A 23,806-nucleotide genomic window follows, 5' to 3' on the forward strand; every position below is an offset into this window, starting at 1 on the left:
ACAGAAAACGTCCCATTTTTGCATTTGAAAGATCAGATTTTGGTTTCAGCTACTGCAGACTTGCACCAATGTAACTCCATTGCAATAATTAGAATTAATAAAATGTTACAGTGGTGTATCTGCGATTAAATTCTTTCCCATACAATATATCTATAAAAATGTAAATTCTACAGTTTTCCTGGGGTCATGAACCACAGTTCAGGTGAATGATGCTGGTGTAGATCCTCTGCATGATTACCATCCACTGACTCTGGAGCCAAGAAGGCCATGTATGTGTCTGCAGGGGAAGAAGAGATGCCTTTTGTTGCCACAAACAAATCAAATCACATGACTTTATAATCACCATGGTACTTAATAATCAACTTTCTTTTCTTTTTTCTTTCCAGCCTCCGTAGACAAAATGTCAATAGAATAAGTGGCCTACATTCCAGACCTGGCCATGAACCATTTGGAGGGACCACCTGAGGGGAAGGTGAATGACGAGCCAGCAAATGGAGAGGTGAACGAGTCAGTGGAGGCTGACTTGGAGCACTCTGAGGTGGAGGAGGAGCAGCAGCAGTATGCCGCTCATTACCCGAGACATGCCAATGGCAGCCAAGAAGGACAGTCTGGGCCGGAGGAGGAGGGGATGCTGGCCCGGTCAGCCAGTACAGAGAGTGGCTTCCACAATCACACTGATACTGCTGAAGGGGATGTCATAGCCACAGCAGAGGATGGCTATGACACAGACAGAGTTCAGGAAAATGAGGATGAGAGCGCCTACGCAGTGCAGTATAGACCTGAGTCTGAAGAGTACACAGAAAATGCCGAGGCAGAGCATGCTGAGGCCATTCAGACCCGAACTCTACCTAACCACTTACACTTTCACTCCATTGAACACGAGGAAGCCATGAATGCCGCCTACTCGGGGTATGTCTACACTCACGGGCTCTTCCACCGAGGGGAGGACGAACAGTATGCTGAGCCCTACGCTGACTATGGACTGCAGGAGCATGTGTACGAGGAGATAGGAGAGACACCTGACCTGGATGTCAGGGAGGGACTACGACTCTATGAGCAGGAGAGGGAGGAAGCTGACAACTATCGCAAGGAAGCTCTTGGTGCCCGCCTTCACCATTATGATGAACGGTCCGATGGAGAGTCTGACAGCCCTGAGAAGGAGGCAGAATTTGCTCCCTATCCAAGGATGGATAGTTATGAACAAGAGGAAGATATTGATCAAATTGTGGCTGAGGTCAAACAGAGCATGAGTTCTCAGAGCCTGGACAAGGCTGCTGAAGATATGCCAGAAGCAGAGCAGAACTTAGAATGTGACCATACTTCCGGTAGTGGGACTCTCGAGAGCAATGGTCAGCTCCCAGCTGGCTCCAGGCCCACAGTCAACTCAGGAGAGTCAGTGCAGAGATACAGCAAGGAAAAAAGGGATGCAATATCTCTGGCTATTAAAGATATTAAAGAGGCTATTGAGGAAGTGAAGACAAGGACCATTCGATCTCCTTACACCCCAGATGAACCAAAAGAACCCATCTGGGTGATGAGACAGGACATCAGCCCAACCAGGGATTGTGATGATCAGAGGCCACTAGATGGAGATGTAAGTATATGAAGCTATTAGCTTACTTGCTACAAGTAACGGAACGAGGAATACATAACATACATATGTCTGTCTCTCTCTCGTGTACACGCACACACACATGCACTCTCTCACACTCATGGTAAGGTACACTGTGCTTGTATGGCTCATTCTGTTCCTGTTAAATATTTAAAGCTTTACCCATTTTAATTCTATGTTCTAAAGGATGCATGAGTAGTGGACCTATGTATTATCGATGGGCCATGTGAACCCTTCGTGAAATGCCACCGACGTCAGTAGTTACACCAGTGATGAATTTGCCACAAAAGGTTTGATTGCTCTCTTGCAGAAACAAGTGATATTACATTTTTCCAACATTCGTTGACTAACTAGTTGGGTAGAATGGCTACCGTTCAGTTTATCTATCTATCAGGTTCTGCAGGCTCCCATCAGTTATGGGCTTGCCAGCTACAAGAAAGTGCAAATTTACAACACTATTAGTTTAATTGTAAAATTGAATCACTCTCATGTATGAACTAGATGTTAAAGGTTATTTCTTCAAGTGTACAGTCTGTTACAGCAATGCTTCTCAAAGTTGGGCGCCGAGCCCCTGGCAACCCGGGCTGGTTTGTTTACCTGCCACGTCTGCAGGTTCAGCCAATCGCAGCTCCCACTCGCCGCGGTTCACCGCTCCAGGCCAATGGGGGCTGCGGGAAGGGCGGCCAGCACATCCCTCGGCCCATGCCGCTTGTTCCCCTGAACAAGCGGCGGACCGGCTTTGAGAAACACTGTATTACAGGGTTTGAACTACTTTATCTTTAGGCAACATACCCAACTTGCATCAGAATCAGTCCAGAACTGCTCAGCCTATACTCATTGCCATGTACAGTTAAGTTGTCAATGTTAAATATATGGTTTTTCTGTATTTCTTCCTCTTGTTTTAATAGTTTTGGAAGCAACTTTTAATCATATTAAAATGATGCCTGAAATGGAGGGGGCCAGTAGATAAAATCAGTGGGCCAAAGTCATCCCTGAAGTAATTCAGTTAATGTCAGCTAAGTTTTATCCCAGGGATGAATGTGGCCTAAAAGTGTGTGTGTGTGTGTGTGTGTGTGTGTGTGTGTGTGTGAGAGAGAGAGAGAGAGAGAGAGAGAGAATTCTTTTTAATTCCTATAGAATGCTTTCTTGATGTCTGCTTGGAAAAATTAGGGGCTTTTCAATATAACTGATGCATTTCAAAGATATAACTCAATTTCATCTGTAGCTGTGGTTTTCAGCTAAGAGGGGATTTGATTAATAGAGGTGGTTTTATTTTACTTAGACTGATTTTCAGAAGTACTGAAAATCTCACAACTCTTACCAAGGTCAGCACTCCAGCAAATCAGGCCCTTATTATGTTCTATTCTTTTCAGGTGTGTCCCACAAATGATCTATTTTCCCTCGCAGCTCCTTTAGTAATCAGCTTTCATTTCCAAAATTACTCTTTCTTGGAAAATGTTTGCAATCATTTTGTGCTCTTAACCAAATAGTGACCAAACCTTAGGATTAGAATAATAGACTTGCGTCACTTAGCAAGCAGTTCTCTGAGAGGTGATAAAGCCACAGAGACAACAGAATGATCTGCAGGTGACTGTATTAAATGTAGCAGATTTTGCTTTTGCCTTTTCTTTTTTTTTTTTTTTGGCAAGGGAAAGTAAATGCCACCCTGCAGTATTGAGCATTTGGTTGATGGTGTTGAGATTGGATGCTTTGTAGAGGATAAAGTAGAAGGGTTCAGCAGTAGGGATAAGACGCTGGCTCACATTGGGGTGCTTGGAGTGGGGTTCAACTAGCCAGCAGTTGGGAAGAGGGATGGAAATTATCTGGGGTAATGGAAAGGATAAGCAGCTAGTAGGGGGATAGAGAAGACGCTTGAGGGAAGGACCACTTATGGATGTGTGTGCTTGTCCTCAGGATACTCAGGGTTAAATCTGGTAGCAAATTCCATTCATTCATATGTATTTTTCCCAAAACAATGCTTAACATTATGGATGAAAAATAGAATAAAAATGCCAGCAGTCCAGCTCTTGTTAGCCACTCTACAATAACTAGCTGTTATGATCATGTGATGTAGAGAGGAGGAAAAAGATTTTTTGTTTGAAACTTAAAATGTATACTTATAAGCAGTGAATAAAAAAATGAATAAAATACCCAAATTTCCACTTAAGATGGAGTGAGCCAAACTGTATGCTGATATACACCCTATGCAATCCCATTAACTTCAGTGTTCTTTCACAGCACGTGGGCCCAGAATTTGGCTCCATTAAATTTAAGTACAATGAGCTAAATTTTCACACACACACACAAATCGATCTGCACTTCTGGATATCCAACTTCTAGTGCAGCCACAGGCCTTGAATTTTCAGGTGCAAATCAGGTAGTTAGAACAGCACATCTTTTGGTTTCCACCAACCTTTGTTTTTGGACCTCAAAAGACATGCATTAGGATTTCCCTCGTGTCAATGCTTGTGTGTTTGGCAATTTCAGTATCTTTCTTGCTTCTATTAGCAGAAGCCCTTACGTTTTCTTCAGAATGTACAGCCATATCTGATTGCTAGACAGAGCTCTATCAATGCCTCCTGTTCTACTCTTTATTTTTCTTCTTGAACCTGCACAGTCACTGCATCTGTGACACCAAGTAACTGAGACACTTCAAGGAGAAAACTGTGGAGCAGCAGAGTTAGGTTTCTTGCTCAGAATGCCTCATCTCGTAGGAGCAGATCATGTCCCCTTCTGCAGTAAAACCCGTGGCAGGAGACTGTAAAGGGGGAAATCTCCACACGCATTCTCTCATGAAGACTCTCACATGTATATATCAGAGGGGTGAGGGTGAGCTGTGGGTACTGCCTCAGTCCTGGTAGATCCCCAGAGATGCGTTTAGATTGGTGGGATGCCAGAGCCATCTGTGCAGAGGCCTGTGTGCTGGCTGTGGACATCTACAGACCCATTCTATCCCAAAGTTCCCTGGCAGTGTCTCTCCAATGGGGCCAAGTTGTCAGGGACTCCCCTAGCTGGCTATGGTAAGGGAGGTGTCAGAGAGACAACTGACCCTGCTCCTCTGCACAATAATGGGGGACAACTGTGTCTCAAGGGTCCCCTCAGTGCATGGATCTCAGAGGGCAAATGTGGATCATTTGAAGAGTAGAAGGCTGTGATCTTGCATGTGAGAGAATTTAAAATTCAGCAAAACACTCCGGTGTGTAATTTGTGTGGAAGACCCCATAGAACATCTTAAAATCCAAAATAGTAACAAGGTCCTCAGTTGGGGGGGAGTGGGTTTACTGGATCCTGCTGCGGAAGGCCAGAGGATGCATCTGTCACTCTGACACATACAGGTTGGCAGGTTGTTTCCTTCCAGAAGAGCACCTCTGTCTCCTCTTGGCCAGAGAAAAGGAGCATGCTGTCCTCTCTGCCTCTTGCTTCTTGGAGGTAAGAAACGATGATTAGTGTCTGACTAAGGCCCTCACGTTTAGAGGGGATTGCTCTCTTCCAACTGAGTCACACATCCACAGTGCATAGTAGATCAGTAACCCAAGTATTGTTGACACTGAAGCATTTTTGGCTGTGGTGATTCCATATCTTCAGTTTCTCAGACTTCTGAATCACTGGTGTCCAAAGTCTGCATTCATGAGACCTTTTCCTTTGCATGCCATGTTCAGACAGTGAGGACTACTGTGAAATGAATATTGGTTTTGGTATAATGATAAATTACACAGATGGATGGATTCTGCTTCACAAAACCAATCCAGCCTTTGAAGACAAACCTTTCAGGTACAAGGGAGCTGAGTTGCAGTGTTTCCTGTCTGTCTGCTTCTGGGTCATCGACATTTTGTTTAAAACTTAAATTTCTGTGTTGCTGTTTTTTGTTAGTTCTGGTAATGCCGACACTGGAGCAGTTTCACAGAGATGAAAATGTTTCAGTTTTTCCACAGCAGGAGTAATCTATTAATAATGAGGAAATCGAGAAGTCTGTTTTAAATAATTTAAGCATGTTTCAGGTACTGGCTGAACTTTAAAAGAAGGAAAAGTGACTACGGTATATTGATGTGATATTGTTAGTGCTTTCTTTTCTAAGCAAAGTCTTTAAAGCTGCTTTTTGGAACCGATTTGAGAAGTCAAGTCTTCAGTGGGCGGCCTCTAGATATTATGAAGTCTTAAAATTATACAGCAAGCCCAGTAATAATGAATATTTTAATTGCAAGGGCAGAAGACTTTCTGCTGATTCATCAATCATGTAGGAGAAGGGAGATGTTTATCAATTATAGTGTTGGAAGACAAACACTCCCTAAAACAGCTCAGGATAGTTAAATTATGGTGAATATTTGATTCAGTTTTTAATGTGAATCATTTTTGTGTTTTTATTCAGTTTTTAAATAATTTATGGAAAGATAAAGGCAACTGTGAGTGATTTTTCTACATTGTAAACTAGAGCACTGCCTGTGATGGTTACAGTTATGAAGAAAGTCTTCTGAAGACATGGACAAGAACTGAAGTAATTGCTTTAGATTGACACATGATGTGCTGCAGTTGAAATTCAAATACAAGTTAAATTCAGGTTACAGACATTAAGAGTGGAGAAAATCTCACATACTGAGAGAGATAAATAGCCAGAATTGAGCCAGTTTCCAGGAATTCTGCAATGCCAGCCTTTGGTGTGAAGTACCCAGTCCTCTGGCCAGATCTGACCCTCTAATTGTATTTATTGGTTTGCTGAACAGACACAGATTCTGTAGAAATCTGAGATATAATTTTTAAAGGGAAGTTTCTAGCCTTTGTGGTTGCAAAGAAAACCTTATAGATGTGAACAAGTGGAAGCTGTGCATGCAGTATTGCTGTAGTACTCTGCACAAGAACTCCTTTTCAGAGGCGGATTAAGGTCTCCTGGAACAGAGCAAGTGGGGGTGGGACTCCGTGACAGAATTGTAGCCCTGCCCCACCCCTTCCACTTACTGTCCCACTCCATTCTGCCCCGTGGCCTTGCCCCTGTTTATCCCATGGTCCTGCCCCATTCCATTGTCCCCTCCCCACCCCCGGCAATCTTGCCCTCCATTCATTCCTTTCTACCCCCTCTTCCCCCACTGTGGCCCCAAGACTGGAGAAGTTCTATCCCCCTGCCATGGCCCTGGGGCCACAGTGGGGAGTGAGAGCTCCTCCAGCCCTGAGGCTGTGGCAGGGAGCGAGATCTCCTCCAATCCCAGGGCTGCAGCGGAGGGGGGGCGGGGGGAGGGTCCGCGTGCTGGGGCTTCTGCCAAGGACTGGGGTCAGGGCGCTGGGGCTTCTACCAGGACTCCAGCCTTCTGCCACCCCACAGTGGATTTCTGCTGTGGTGCCCATTTTTCTGGAGCCCCCCAATTGGCCAGGGCCCCTGGGCCTATTGGATAATCCACCCCTGTCCTTTTGAAGTCAGTGGAGGAAGTTCTGCATAGGGAGCATCTGCAGCAACAGGTGCAGCTGCATTTATTTCATTGTGATTATTCCCACCAAACTTACTGGGGCAAATTCTCAAAATTCTGGTCAAAATTATACCTGCAAATGTGTTTGCACAACTAGTTTTTAGGAGTGTTCTGTGCAGGCTGCTGCACATATTTGGTAGGTTGTTATGGGCAGCTTTTAGCAAGGTCAGATTTTTGAAAATTTGGTTTGCCCTATATCTTTATTTTAATGTCTAATCCTATGTGCTGCTCCTTAGTACCTGGGGGAGGAGCCATTGAGAGTGCGTCAAGCAGTGCAGATCTTTGAAAATGCAACCATTATCTGAACATGCAGATAAAGGCACAGGCGCCTTTTTTTCTTTCCTTTTCTATTATCGTTTTTAAAACAAGAAAGTTAAATGCAAAATACTCTTAATGCAAAAATATGAATACAAATTCAAAAGGACGAAAGTCAGGAAACACAGAATGCTGATTCCTGTGCCTGCCATAATTTAGCCATATAGCACATACTGTACTATTTTATTATCGTTACTGATATTTAAAATGCAATACTATAAATGTACAGAGTACACACAGGTACACGTTGCCCGCCCCGAAGACAATATATATGTAGGTATCAAAATCTACAACATGCATATACAAGAGTACTTCTCCACAAGGGGCCAGAGCGACCATTGCTGACTAGGCCCAAACTTTGCATTTCCTGATGTATAACTGTTTAAAATTCAGTAATAATGTATTAATATGGTTTGGGGATTTAATGAATATAAACAGCCAATGTAATTATCTCTGAAGATTTCCGACGAGATATGCACTTGGAGCTGGAGTCAAGGCACCTTTCTTGTAATATCCTGGGTCGGATTTATTGGAGGATAAATTATTTCCTGGAGAAACTTACAACATATATAAGTAAATTATACAACTCAATACACGTGTATATGTTTGTTAGTGTTGTTGTCTTAGCTGCCTTTTAACAATATCATTGCCTTAACATAGTAAAACAAAACCATTTAAAATGCATACTGAGGATGAGTGATGGAATAAGGAACTTTTCACCTATAGGTTTCAATCTCCAATCCAGTCCTGATAGGAAGTTTTCACCATCTAACAGCTGTATCCTGGTCTGTGTGAAATTAATTAATGGTTTTAGTGTAGTTTTTAATGGCCAGGGTACAAATCACAGCGGAGATTAACTAACCCCTTGCTGGCAGTCTCAGCAAAGAAACTCACCTTTGACCAGATCACAGTATTAGACTGAACAGTTCTGACTGTATTGGGGGAAGAAGGGGAGCTGTTGTAGTGAGTGTCTGATGTCTCTGAATACCAGTTTCCATACTTGTAACTTTCCAAAGTGTTCACATTATGGGCTGAAATTTTCATGATTTACATGATTACTGTCCCCCCGAAAGGGATTCTTCTTGTTTTGGGAAAGTTCACGCAAAATCTCTTCAGCTGTTTTACGTTACTGAAAAGAGAAGTGAAAAACTACACTTTTCTCACTGTAAAATCATTATTTTTATTTAAATTACGACAGCACCCAATGATTTGACATAAAATGTTACAGGATGCACAACAAAACTGAGTTAACATTGCTGTTGGTGCCCTATTTATTTTTTGTATAGCACTCAACTGTACTAGGTGCTTTACAGAACAAATAAGAGCTCTTCCAGAGGTTGAGGAAGGACCAGGGTTACAATAATAAGATCATATGGTTACCCCTCTGATACATATATTTAGGGTTCTGTTCAGGTGTTGGGATGAGAGAGTAAAATTATTAATTTACTGCTCGTAGGCAATATGGCAGAAGTGAGTGCGTTTTTTAGAGATTCAAAGGCCCAATCCAAAAACCATAAGTGCGAAGAAAATGCAAGCTGAGACCTGGCAGATTTCATCTAACCCCCTAGAAGACTTTGATATAGAAAAATTGACCCTTGATTCAAATGGCACTACTGAATTTTGCTTTGATCAAATATTTGTGGATTTCCCCCCCGCCCCGCAACCTGTGTGTGACAGTGCTAATAAGCTGTTTATGCAATCTCTAGATATACTGCTGCTAAGAATGGGTATACAACACCACTTTTCTAAAACAAGAGCAGTTCGCTGTGACAAAAGAAGCTCCAGTATTCCTGATGTATGTCTTTACAGGATATTCAGTTACATAGCAGGTTAAACTGGATAGGTGTGACACAATGCAGTGCTGTCACATCTCCTATTACCAGTTTCATTATTAAATCCAAGCACAAAATAACAGTGAAGCACTAGCTTATTCTCAGATTGTAAGTGGAGGATGCTTTAGTTACAACTGGACAACACCAAAAGCTTAAATGGAGAATTTCTGGATGTATCAGGCTGAATATCGTAAGAGACAGGTAGGTGGAAAAGGAAGGAAGAGAAGTGGGGATGCTGATACTTTTTTTCTATTACTCCCTTTTATACAGCCATTCACAATTGTAATGAACATTAACGTTGATACAGTAGATGAGTGTACATACATATAGTTTGTCTCGCCAGAGTTTGGTTCAGGCTTCTTAACTAGCTCAAAGATTATAAGAGCAGTGCTAGCAAACATTCTTTTTAAATGTTATGTTATAAACGATATCACTTGGAAGAAGCTGAACAAACTGCCCTTCCTGCTATTTCTTATTGAATCTCTCTTTTTTGTCCTAGCATATGAGCTTCCTATATATTGTAAGCTGCACTCCGTATTGTGCATTGTACCTTTTTGTTTGTGATGCTAAATAAGGCAAATATGTACGAGTCCCTCCTAGACTAAACTTCCTTTTACCTCTCTATACAGGAGCTGCTTTGGGGTAGCTAACGTTGCATACAGTATAGCAAGCTGTATATTGCAGGCAGTCTGTTCTATTAATAAATTGCTTTAGTGTTTTCTGTCAGACTGCAGTCGTCATCATAGAAAAAAAATCTTACAGCAAGAATGCAAACATTCCAAATAGAAGGCATGTATATGGTCTTTAATAGATGAATAATTCCAATACTTCTTAGATGTGCGTAGTTTAATATGCGTTCACCCATACGGATTTGTATGCTGATAACTACTGGAGCAACAATGCAAAAAATTTTAAAATGTCTGAACTCCTAAATGTGGATGATACACTAACAGTTAGGCTTATTTATTTATTTTTATTTGGGCATGCCTTGACAGCATTTTAAAGAACTATTTTGGGGACAAAATTCAATGCTTAATATGCTCTAAGTGTCTTTGTTTTGTTTGTTTGTTTTTTTGTTTTAAGACTCAATCCTACATTATTTGCTCACACAAAACTCCCACTAGCATCATTGTTAGCTTGACAACATTGCACACCTGTTATGTTGTTTAGCGCATATAAAAACAGAAACAGTAATGGTTAATTAGAAAAACCGGAATGGAAAAACAACACAGCTAGTGGAACTGTAACTTTGGCATTTCCTGACTTAGTGTATGACTCTTAACTATATAACTCTCTCCCCGTGTCACTTGTCTGAACGTTGGGGAGTTTTCTTGGGCAGGGGTTTTCATGGTTCCCCCCCTCAAACCATGGTAGCAGAGCTGCATAGCCGAGAGTACTTCAGCCTGAAGGCTCAAGTATCTTCTACAGCTCTCGGTGTCCATTTTTACAAAGACTCTGCACCTGTTCTTAATCTCTGTCTCCTACTTCCTAGTCCACACTTTTACTCAAAAAATCAACAACAAAAAACTCCCCAAAACAACAACAAACCCCCCGAAAAATAAAATAAAGGTTTCTACTGTACAATCAACTTTCTGAAGCAAGATCTATTGGATGTGAAGCCAAGGACTTCTGGCTTACCTAGCAGCAGAGTTGGCAGTTTCCTGGGAGAAACTAATTTAAGACAGGGCGGTGGTAAATACTGTCTTAAACACAGTTGAAACTGGGGAAATTTAATTGCATCCATGTCCAGCAAGTTAGCATAGAATGAATCTTTTCAAACGTTGGTTATATCCATTCAGAACTGAGGAATAGGCTTGGTCTATCCACTACATCAAAGTTGGTCTTCTGTTGTAGAATGCTGCATAGGCAAATGGACCTGGACTAATGGTCTGCAACTCTGCCTGCTTCTGATTGTTTAATACTTCAAGTCTACAACAATGAATTATTGTCATTTTCATACAAACAGATGTTTCTTTTGTTTACATAATATTAAAAACTGAAATTAATCATGACATGTATAACAACTTTGAGAAAATATCCAACCAAAATGTACACAAACATTCCAGTATTCAGTATTATAATTTCATATAGAAGTATTACACCAACTGCAGTTTTACTTCAATTTAGGGTTCAAATAAAATCTATGAATCTACTGCCTTATGTAACCACAATTTGAATATGTAACTAAAACTAAGTGTAATGTGGTGTGCATTAATTAAACATTTTTTAAAATAGAAAATGCCTTTAAACTGGGACTAGCTAGATTTTAATGGAATGGTGAAAACCATGATTTGACCTGGTAAATCCCATCCCATACCTACCTAATGAAGATCTTAATAAAGGGGTGTTTTTAGTTAGTGGTTCCTGGTGCTTTATTGCTCACCTGTGAGGGGAAAATAACAGAAGCTGATTTTTATACCACAATATTTGGTAGGACCTCAAAATTCTGTCCTCTTATTGGGTGTGTGTATATGACTTGTACTAATGTTATTAGGAGTGTGTGTGTGTGTGTGTGTGTGTGTGTGTGTGTGAGAGAGAGAGAGAGAGAGAGAGATAAGAGGTTAGACCTTGTAGCCTAGGATCTGCATGGATGCCCTTGAGTTGTCCTTAAGGCTAATTTGAAAAAAAGAAATGTAAGTACCTACTGCTTGTGTAAGAACTACCTTTTCAAAACATAGTTCTGGAAACCAAGTTCCATCTCATTTGGAGGCAGAGGGAATCAATTCAAGTTCCTCTGCAGAGTCCGACAGTATCTCTGAAATGAGGATTCCAGTGAAAAGAGACATGTTGGTCAGAGATATGGCTGCCCCTAAGCAGAACATAGCCATGTCACAATGTAATGACATTGGTTGGCCCAAAGAAGAAGCAAGCAGCACGGGGGGTGGGACTGGTGGTGTGTGGGTTTTTTGTTTTGTTTTTGTTTTTTTTTTTACGTTAGGAAACTAGTGATCAAATGTGTTAAATATCTGGTGTTGCCTGCTCAAGGTGGCAAACTTGAATGGGCTGATTAAAAAGTTATGTAAGGTTCCAAACGTGTGTGTGTTAGAGGGGACTGTGTAAGATTCCAATGTTTGCTCAGAACCCAACTTGCATAACTGTGTGGGGAGAATCTTACCTATATAGCCACACTATTGTACCTGTGAAAACTTATTTTGTAAAAAGAACAGCAGTACTTGTGGCACCTTAGAGACTAATAAATTTATTAGGGATTTTGAAATTGGGGCTCTGTGGGTCACTTACAACTTATACAATTCCATTGTAATCAACCCCATTGATTCCACCCTTTGTATTTCTAGTATAATAGTTCTCCTAAAATCCTTTCCAGTTTTGCCTTGGAGAACTAGATATGGCTTCCTCAGTATTAGCAGTGCTCCCTATTACTCCCTTTTAGGTAGGATAATGGTTTCCAAACCATGGTCCACAGAGAGCTGGTTGATCACATCATGTTGGTTCTCTTTGCTATTCTCTTCAGCTGCATCACATTGAAAAGAGTTAAAATACAACAACTGTTACCTAATATTACTTTCCTATGTAAGCAGTTGCTGATGGTGGTTGGCACATGACCATAACTGAGAGCAAGAAGAAGGTGGTCCATTAAGGTCAGATCCACAAAGTGAAAAAAAATTAGGAAACTTGTAGTCTAGAGAATACTACAAATATTGAGGTAACGTTTTGGGGCAGGGACTCTTTCTTCCGATATTTGTACAGTGCCTAGCACTATGGGCTCTTGGTCTATGTCTGGGGCTCCTAGGTGCTGTCACAATACAAATAATAAATTGATATTATCATTATTATTATTTATTTATTTGTCAGGGCTGTCAAGCAATTAAAAAAATTAATCACGCGATTAATCGCATTGTTAAACAATGATAGAATACCATTTATTTAAATATTTTTGGATGTTTACTACACTTTCAAATATATTAATTTCAATTACAACACAGAATACAAAGTGTACAGTGCTCACTTTATATTTATTTTTATTACAAATATTTGCGCTGTAAAAAACAAAAGAAATAGTATTTTTCAATTCACCTCATACAAGTACTGTAGTGCAATTTCTATCATGAAAGTTAAAGTTACAAATGTAGAATTATGTACAATAAATAACTGCATTAAAAATAAAACAATGTAAAACTTTCGGGGTGGATTTGATTTTAATCAAATTGATTTAAATCACTAGTCAGGAAGCCTCGATTTAATCGTGGATTTCTACATAAAAGTGCATTCTTGTTGGTTGTTTTAACCTTAATACAAATTCTTCCCAACTCAGAGATAGATGTAGGTTTCATTTTTAGAAGGTACACACTATACATTTTTAAAGTGATTTATTTTGAAAACTTTTTAGATTAGTTTTACAGCTATATCAGAAAATGAATGATTGTTTAGTTATTTCATTTACCAAAGGTAATTGAAGCAGATATTTATGAAGTCATTGGGAGGTGAACTATCTCCAATTTAACAGGTTAATCATTAATATTTGGAGGATTTTCTTGCCATGCTGTATTAAGAGGAGAACATCACCAGACAGACATTTAAATTGTTTTATTTAACTAAAACAACATTATGTAGTCTGGATTTTTTTCTTCAACAGCAAACGTAACAAAACAAATGAATTTGAATTTAGTTAAACATTCAAGTTTTTTAAAATCAGGTTTGTTTTTCTTACAATTTTTTTTAACTAAAACAGTTAAATGAAATTTTAAAAATAAATAAATAAATCAACAGTGTCAGCCAGGTCAACATAAGAAACTTTAAAGATTGGCTTCTGCAGCTAACTCAGTCGTCTTCACCTTCATTTTCCTGTTTGTTCATAATCTGGAGAAGAAAAACAAGCTTTCCTGCTTTTTTCAGGTCCCAAATGATTTCTCAATTTGGAATGAATTAGTCCAAAGGAAGAAAATATTCTTTCTACACTGGTAGAAGAAGCTACTGTGGTTAAAAGTTAGGTTATCACTTCAACAGTCTCTGAATCCAAGTGCTTAAGTCACTTCCACCAGTTCACTGGTGTGACTTTCTTTAAAACATCATCAGCAAACACATATTTCTTGAATGGTTCTTATTCCCAAACTGGGTCTCTCTTACGGCCTGCTGTCATTATAGGTTTTTCCTTCTAGTGAGAGAATGGTATGGTAGATCTCAAATCAATGAAGGCTACACTCAGAAAGACCTCAAGACGTCTGGAATATGCTGTTCAAACAGTTTCACTTTTGTTTCTACTGCCTGTTCCTCCCTTCTCACATTTATTTCCAGACTTCTTCTCCTTGTCCAGATCTATTCCACCCCCAACAATCTTCTATTCATTGAACTTTTTGAAACTTTGCACTTTTAGAGAGAGGTAAGGGATTGACTCTGTGTACACAAATTTGCAGAGGGGCAATAGGGTTGAGGTCTGTTATTTCTCATCTCTATATATTATTTATTTATTTAAAAACATTTTTGCTGTTGACAAGCACGTTATCTCTGGAGAGACCATTCCAGTTTGAGAACTGCAAAACTAAGCATCTCTGATGGTATCTTCTAGATTGAGCATTGAGTCCAATTGGGTAGATAGAAAGATTAACCTAAATAACCTGTACGTAAGATTGGGTCCCTAATCCATGAAGTATTGGAACTCATTTACAAAACTTTTCTTAAACATTACATGAATATTGTCTCATACTGTAGAATTAGAATTTATAATTTCTATTAATTGATGAGATATCTTTGAGCTATAATGTATCTTAATTAAAACTATCTTTTAGATGCTTTTTGAGGAAAAAAAACTATTTTATGAAAAAATCCGATTTAAATAAAAAAATACAATTGTTTTTATTTTAAAAAAAAAAATCATTGATTTTTATCCACCCTGAAAACTTTAGAGCCTGCACGTCCACTCAGTTTTACTTCTTGTTCAGCCAGTCACTCAGACAAACAAGTTTGTTTACCTTTTCAGGAGATAATGCTTTTTAAAATGGTGATTAATTTTTTTTTGTTAATCGCGTGAGAACTGTGATTAATTGACAGCCCTATTATTTATTATTATTATTTTATTTAGTTTCTTAAGGCAATTGAAAAATGGTTAGAAGCAACCCTGGCAGGCTGCTTCTGTTCAGTTTAGGCCAACCCTTCTGGCAAATCACTCCTGAGCAATTGTACATACACCTGCTTCTTAAAGAGGCAGATTAGGACTCCGTATCTGACTCTCAGTTTGCCACTTGTCAGTTCAGGATGAATAATCTTACTAAAGTTGCATCCCCACTTTCTGATCATGCCCTCAGGGTTTCTTCACTCATCTCTCTCATAACAATTTCTATCTTGACTTCATGCATTTTGTCTTGTTTGTTTTTTTTCTCCAAAATATTAGGTTGAATTGTTTGCAACCTTCAATATGCAAATAGGATAATTTGTTTGCATATACTACTTGTGTGGGGAGATGTGCTGTAATTGCAACTTAATTGAATAGCTGGCAAGAAAAATCAAATGAAAGTCACAAACGTTCATGCCAAACATCATAATTTCCCCTTCCCTTCAGCTTCCCAAATCATGTTTTCATGTCACGCTTTTTTGGTGAATGTTATTTACCACGGATTTAATTTTAGTTAAATTTTCAACTTTTTTATTTTATGGACAAATAAAACATTTAGTTCTCCCCATAAACATATAACTGTTGAGATTTAAAAAAAAATGGAATATTCAGAGTTCTGCATGTTCATTACCATACGAAACATGGGCTGTAACAGTGTTTGGCTGCTCTGTCATGTTTTTCATCTTTAATCCCTTATTTCCACTTCCAAATAAAACAGAGTGCGATTTCTACAGTGGTCACTCAGTTTTTTTATTTAATTTTCTTTTCTTACCATATCTAGTCTCCATCTCCTGATTCCTCTTCACCCCGTGGTGCTGAATCGTCAAGTAGGCAACATCACCAAGATGTCTGTGGTACAGCAGCAGAACCCTCCACTAATAAAGAGGTAGAGTGCAATCTTTTTAAAAGACACAGTCCTGTTCCATTTACGGCTCATGTCTTTATATCTTCTTCCCTCTCCTTGTATAGGAAAAAAACAAAACTGGCATAAGTTATTGTTATATTCTCCCTCGTGTTATGTGTCTCTGATTGAAACCCTAATTTAACACCGCTGTTTCTGATGGCATTTTTTTTTTCTGCAGTGATATTTGTGTAACGGGCTTAGGAGAGTTGATTTATTTAAGAGCAGCCAATATCCCCTCTATACTGGGGCAAGAGGAGGCAACATTTTCTTTTCCCTCTCTTTGCAGAATGTCTTGCTACAAAGGAGGTTACATTTCTTACACCATGTCAACACTAGCACTTATGTCAGCAAAACTTTTGTCTCTCATGGAGTGTGAAAAAGACACACACCCCCATAGCGACATAAACTTTGCTGACATAAGCACTCGTGTGCACAGGGCTATGTTGGCGGGAGACGCTCTCCTGCCAACATAGCTACTGCTGCTCATTGGGCTGGTTTTATTATGTTGACAGGAGAGCTCTCCTGTCGGCATATCGCAGCTACATGAATGATCTTACAGCAGCACAGCTGTATTGGTACAGCTGTGCCTCTATAAGCTTGTAAGTGTAGACATGGTCTTAGGATGATAGGCCTACCAAAATAAATAAATATTAATACAGCACTCTTCCTATTAGTGTTGTCCCCTGTTTTATCTGCAGGGAAGTAGAATCACTGAAGTGTGAAGTGATTTGCCCAAGTCCAGGCAGTGATTCAGTGGCAGGACTGGGAATAGAATCCAGGAGTTCCTGACATTGGACCCTCAAAAGGGTCTCTAGCTTGCAAAGACTTATGTACATGGTTAACTTTACAAACTGTGAATAGTCACGTTTTTGTCAATGGGACAACTGAGAATGTGGAAAATTTATCATGTGCATTTAGTCTTTACATATTGTGCCTGGGGAACTATACGAACAGAAAAATTGCAGTTATCTTTGTTTTTATTTTCTAACTTTAATAAGGAAATCTTCAATTATAGAAAGCAGAGACCATCTAACTATCAATTTGTATTGTGATATCTATGCACTAGTCAGTTTTCTACCAATATAGAAATTGGCTGAGTCTCACTAGAAATATTTGTTAGAATTGAAATTCCAAGTAATAAATAGTTATATCCATGTTTTCTTTGTTTCAGATTTGACAAAGAAAAAGTATAGGCCTATGATTTATGAATTATTTTTTGAAAATCTTTATTTACATTTTGGGAGGTGATGGCTTTCAAAAGGTTTAAAGCTATACCAAAGTCTTTGAGAGTGTGAGTTTTGTGCTTTTATCTGTGATACTCTTTGCTCATTATAGCCTTTGGCTTTCATTAAAGTACAGTTTTAGTAATTTCACATAAACCACTTTTGACTACTAACAGTTATTGGATATCGTTAGTCATAGTCCAGGTGTTAGTGAAATAAAATGCTACCCATTATAGTCTTGAGCATTGGATTGCATACAGTATCGGGGTAATAAACCAGATTTCAAAGTGGGATATGTTGCAGAACTCATTTCTCAGTTGTTTTTTAAATCAGCATTGCATTCTTCTGTACATCCCTTACAAATAACAATAGTAACAGTAAACCTCTTTGCTTTATGGAAATAGTTGTATGTCTGAACAAAACCTTAATTTTAAAGAAATCTAACGTTTTGTTGACCAGACAAAAAGATTAATCCAACAAACATTACCTAGTTCTTTTATGAAATTATATTTTATACACCAGGATTTAAAGATGCATATTTCTGTGTTTAAGTGACATCAGGTGATGCCTCCTGTTATTTCTAGTACCAAAAGATTCCCAAATAAAACTACTAGAATTAAATAATTTTTTTTAGTTTAACATTGTTGCAGTTAATAAATGTGTTAGACTTTTAATTTGATGTTAGTTTACTCAACTTTATCCCAAAAGGAAACTCTGTAGGGCTATCAGATTCCCCAATGACTGACCAACATGAATTGATTAAAGTTAAAACTAACTACATAAAACTTCAGACAGTCAGTCGAGTCCTTGAGTCTGTTAATTAGAAAAGTGTATACTTTAAAACTTCACTTGTATGGATAAGCTTGTTGTTTTCTAAAACACACAGTCGATCTGTTCTCTGCACCTGTCAGAATGCAACCAGTCAAACTGTTGTGTACTGCACTGATAGCAATCAGATAAAATTATCAAAATCAACATCTATTGTGGGTTTAATAAAAAATAGTCTTGTAATAGACAGGGTGGTCTCAGAGCAGCCTCTCCTGCTTTGACAATAAATGTTTCCCAACACTTAATTTTCCTTAAATGTGTTTAGCAGCAGGAAGCCATTATTCAGTGACAACTTTGTCCTCTGTTGGCTTTATCTCTCAGAAGAAGAAAGCAAGTATTTCAAGGTTGCCCTGATATCCTTATATCATGCCCCGATTAACCTTTTTTCTGCCACCAGCAGTTGTTTTTATAGCAAGCCCAGTATAATAAGTTGTAAAATACTACTACTCGTAGAATCCATGTAGTAAGAAATGGAAAAGATTTGCTGGGTCATTTAGTCCATCTTCTTGCCACCTAGGTGCAACTGCCTGACTCTGAGATTGATTTACATTTTTACAAACATAATACCTGGTAAAATACTCAGCATAAAAAGGGATAGATTTACTATGTACTGTAAGTGAACATTCAAAAGCACTTGCACTTCATATGAGATACTGCGCTTGATCCTGAGCTCTCACTGATTTTCCACTAGTATAATTATATTGAGAAATCAGTGGAGTGAATGCTCATGTACTTCATTGTGGAATTAGGGTTAGGCATACCAACATCTTGTAATCCTTGGCTTCTCCAGAATCCGTGTCACAAACATATGTAATAGTAGCACATATTGCAGTGCACCATATTACCCCACATACTTTGACATAGAAAGTGTCTTTAACAAATTTCCTCATACAGGCTTATTTCTAAATGTAACTAAATGATTAGTATTACTGCAGTTAGACCTGGTAGGTGTATGAAGACTTTCATTAGGCTTTTTTCTAGAAGTTATAAATGGAAAGGTCCTGTTATTTCATCTAGTCAACCTCCCTGCAAATGCAGGATAGATGATTTTCCATTAGTCAATCCCACCTTTTACATTTGTTTAAGCTGAGTTTCCCTGCCAGATATCAACAATCAAAGGATAAATCCAGAGCTCACAATTTTCAGTGTCTAAATCACGTTTTTATTTGTGATTTGAGTGTTTAATATAGCATAACTGTAATAACCACCTTTTATTTTAACAGATTGAGTCCGTATATAATTTTTTGGTCTAGAGTTATGATAGTATTGCAAGTCCTTTTAAATATTCCCAGATTATTTTTTTAATTTGGAATTCCAAGTACTTAGAAATGTGATTTATTGGGCACTATTCCTGTTATTCCTATATAGATCAGAGCACCTTTTGGCACTCAAAAATGCGCTGTCTAGTACCAGACTCAGGGTAGAACTGCTAATATATGAAAATGGTAATGATATAAACTACACTTCAGGATAATAACTCTTTAATAATTGCTGATATTTTGAGAACATTTAAAATTTTTCCTAATAAGCTGTCAGCTGTCCTTCACTAATTAACTGTCACTATGTTTGGGGGTTTTGTTGTTTTTTGTTCTTTTTGCATGGAAGGCTTTTTAATGCATATTTGAGCTTTGTTCTCTTTGAAATCCTGTTTGTCTTAATTACAGTCCAGAAAAAGTTTGGCTTCATTCCCAACCTATGTTGAAGGTAAGCTGTGAAAAATATAACATTCAATGTATAACACTGTTCGTATTATAATAGAATTCTTTTGTACAAGGGAAAATGCAAGAGGTCTATGGACTGTGAAGGTAAATGTTAACTAGTGCTGGGTGAACTTGTTTACATCAAATATGAACCAATCCAGAATTTGAACCAACCCCCAGGACTATTTTTTTGGAAGTTAGAAAAGCTTAATTATCTTCTATTTTGTAATGTTTCATTAGTGGTCTCAGCCCAGTTCCTAAGGGATGGGTGACAACATCGCATAAGGCACCACTGGAATTTTCAGTAATCCATAGCACCATTCTTGGAATTCACAGCACACTGGATGTGCATGGAGGCTGAACTACCCTCTGATGACGAAGGATGGAGGTCAGACTAGATGATCATAATGGTTCCTTTTGGCTTTAAAATAAAATAAAAACATCAATGGTCTCTCCAGGGTTGAGCTTTATTGACAGGGCTGTGGTGGTGGTGGGGAACGTCTATTGCCCATGCTGTACCTGTCCTGTGGATAAATAATGTTTTAAAAATTTTATATATATGAGGTTCACCCATCACTAGAATTAACATAAACACATGCATACTTGTATGTTCTGTCTGTACACATAAATATTCAGCTGCATGCCATAAAACATAAATAATATAAAGTAATGATATCATGGAACAAGCAGGGAAATTCTGAGTTAATTTTCTTACTTTGTCCTTAAAATTCTTGTGGTTGGCTTTTTGATTTATATAAAGATGAGAGTTGAAGCCAACATCAGATTTCTGTCCTGGGATTCCTTGGATTGTTTTCCAATATGCTGCATTTGGAAGGTTGTACATTAGAAATACTTTTTTACAGAATTTCAGAGAGCTGATTCAGTCTTTAAGGTAGATACTGTAAGTCCTGAGAGTGTTTTTTTTCATATTCGTAAGAAAAATAAAATGTCACCACTTTAAATTTTATGACAATAAAATGTTGATAACTTTACAAAAAGTGAATTCTCACAAAAGTAAATGCTATGTATATTTTAATTAAATTTGAACCCAGATTTTTCTTTCTTGCACACCAATAAGCAGTGTGTTATATTAAGCTGCCTTTGAGATCATCATGAGAGGTTAAACCTTTTAAAGAGAAAAATCCAGTTCTTAGCAGCTGAAAGATCCAAGGGGAGAATGTTGCTTCAGTTTTAAAGTGATGAATCTGAAAAACCATAGATCATATAGATATTATAGGGACTTGTCCTGCAAGGGACTGAGTGCCTCCTGATCATAAGCTTACACTTGCCAATGGGAGTTGAGATTACTCGGCAATTTGCAGGGCCAAGTCAAGGGTATATATTAGCCCAAGTATAAATCCCTTACTTTGCACATCTAGCATCAGAGCCTATAGCAGGGAGAGTGTCTTAGTCTAAATCAAAATTATCCCTCCTAAAGAGATCAGTCCCTCCTGTCTGACTTTTATGAGTAGGTCTGGCATAAAACTATATGCTCTTCAATGTGATGTGACAGTTTTTAACTCCACTCTGGGGGAAAAAAATCATACCTGTAAAATACTTTGAGGAGATTCCACTGCTCATCATTCCAATTATGGTCAGTGCTTGAAAAAGCGAGGTGCTGGTGGTTAATATTGAGTTTATGTCCCTGTTCTTTTTATTTTAGACTCTAGCTAAATGATATGTTTAGGGTATTGGAAGTGGGGAAGAGAGAGAGAGAGAAATGAAAACGCTTTGTATTTTTTGTAGGAATGAAAATACATTGTTTGTTTTGTTCTAGTTAACCTTGTCTCATGGAGCAAATTATTGTGGGAGGCAGGTTGGATTAGCAATTGCGATTTCTATTGTAGAGATGTTGAAAGCACTTTGCTCAGTGTTTTTGTTTGCCTTGATTGAAAATGTTGGTTGTCCTGCTATCATGCTAACTCTAAATAGCTTAGAGCAGCATTTTTAGCCATCAGATGCAGGCTAAGTAGTGCAAGTGCTGTTTCTCTCCATAATATAACATAATTTTGCTCAGCAATTTGTTTTCTGTGTTATAGTTCCTGGACCCTGTGATCCTGAAGACTTAATTGATGGAATTATTTTTGCTGCCAATTACCTTGGCTCCACTCAACTCCTTTCTGACAAAACTCCCTCCAAGAATGTGCGAATGATGCAGGCTCAGGAAGCTGTCAGCAGAATCAAGGTGAGGAATGTGTCTTGCTGTTCATGTGATTGGTGTTTTCAAACTGTAGATATGGGTGTTGCATGCTTACCCAGGTATTCCTCCCTTATTGTTCTAGATTGTCTCAAAGGTTAGGTGCCAGTTTATCCTTTCTTCTGAAAGAGATTCATCTCATCTGTTTAGTCTGATTTGGGGACCTGAGCGGGAAGGAGGATGCACTGGATAATTTGGCTTAATGTGCCTTTCAGATTCTAGTCATCAAAGCTTATGGTGATCTAAATGGTGGTGTAAGTTATATCATAGATGTAAGATGTGAGAAAATAGGTTTAGAGGGAAATTTATATTATGTATACTTCTTTTGCCCACGCTTTAATTTGTCATTCAGTGAAAGTTATACTACTTTAACAGTCACACCCGTTTTCTGACTACTTCACAGGTAGGCAATCACAGCAGCCAGAATGCTGTAAGAAATAGTTCATGTAACGTCGGACATTAAACCTTGGACCTAAGGTGAAAGAATAAATATTGGCCAGGTCACCAGGCTTATTCTCTAATTTTAAACTGAAGATGCTATAAATTCTTTAATATCCACTTGGCACCTGAGATGGACAGTTGACTGTCTCATTCTAAGGAAGGTAGTTCTGAAAGTGCAGGATTCTCCTAGTACTAGTCTACATTGTCAGCACTGGGTGTGTGTATGTGTATTGTGCTGTGCTTTGTTTCTGAAATACTTTTCTAAAAGGAAGCTGTAGTTTTGAGAGACACTTTTTCCCACTGCTGCATAATGGTATTTCCTATTGCTTACAATAATTCAGTTACCAAATATCTGATCAGAAAATATATTTTCATCAGTTCAATATCAAAATGTTCACAGGTCGCTGGTATCCAAAATGATGAGCACCCAATACAGGCTGTGTTTGATAACATTGTAAATGGGGCTGGTAGCGCCACCTGTTATTAAGGTTGCCCAACGCGTCCCATAATAAGACTCTGTTTTTAGTTGCTTCTAATTTTGCCAGGATTTTCTCGAGCTGAAATTCTGCCTCAAGCTGAATTTTTTTCTGGAAAACTTCAGCCAAAACTGTTCAATCATTTCTGAGAATAAAGCTAGGGGAAAATATGTTGTTGTGGCCATGTTAAAAAATTCTGGTGACCTCTTTGAGAAGCTCTAGCGTCCCTGGTCACGCTTTAAAGTAGGGACTTGAAAGTTGGAAGAACGGTGGCCTTTCTGTCCAGTATGTGCCTTTTGCCATCTGTATGAAAGTCCTTCCAAATAGGGCCAAGTTATAAGCCTTTGAAAAAACACAGTTCACACATGCTCAGTAGAGACTTTGATTTTAACTGCTACAATTTCAGAAGATTTTGTCCTAATTGAGCACGCTTCACCTTCTCACAGTTCCTATTGCTGACGAGACTCCTCTGAGCAATGGAGCATGCCCCAGCCTAGGGCTACATAGATTAACTGAGATTTTCCCTGTGATGGCTGCTCCAAGCCAGGATTGGGCTAAGAACTGGACCCAAGAGCAGGGTGCCTGTCTCTCTTGTACTCTCAAAGACCCTCTGCTGGCAACCAGGCAGCATGGAGGAGAAATACCTCATTTAAATGCAGAGGGGACAAAAGCTGGATTGGCAGGAGTAGATTGGGAGTCTACTGAGACAGAGAGAAATGTGACTCAGAGTTGAGGGGGGAGACTGAGACTGGTTGGGC

At 38.8% G+C, this 23,806-nt stretch overlaps 1 protein-coding gene across 2 annotated transcripts in view; it reads left to right on the forward strand.

The window, feature by feature from the left end:
• APBA1 (amyloid beta precursor protein binding family A member 1) overlaps window positions 1-23,806 on the forward strand; it is a 143,043-nt gene that overhangs the window by 89,327 nt on the left and 29,910 nt on the right. For both annotated transcript variants that reach the window (XM_054032861.1, XM_054032862.1), the window contains exons 2-5: window positions 387-1,594; window positions 16,061-16,165; window positions 19,899-19,938; window positions 21,974-22,119. In XM_054032861.1, the coding sequence (XP_053888836.1) occupies window positions 440-1,594; window positions 16,061-16,165; window positions 19,899-19,938; window positions 21,974-22,119 (1,446 nt within the window). In that variant the 5' untranslated portion in view covers window positions 387-439. The remainder of the gene's footprint in view (window positions 1-386; window positions 1,595-16,060; window positions 16,166-19,898; window positions 19,939-21,973; window positions 22,120-23,806) is intronic.

The sequence above is a fragment of the Malaclemys terrapin genome, chromosome 6 (genome assembly GCF_027887155.1).
Source record: "Malaclemys terrapin pileata isolate rMalTer1 chromosome 6, rMalTer1.hap1, whole genome shotgun sequence".
NCBI lineage: Eukaryota > Metazoa > Chordata > Testudines > Emydidae > Malaclemys > Malaclemys terrapin.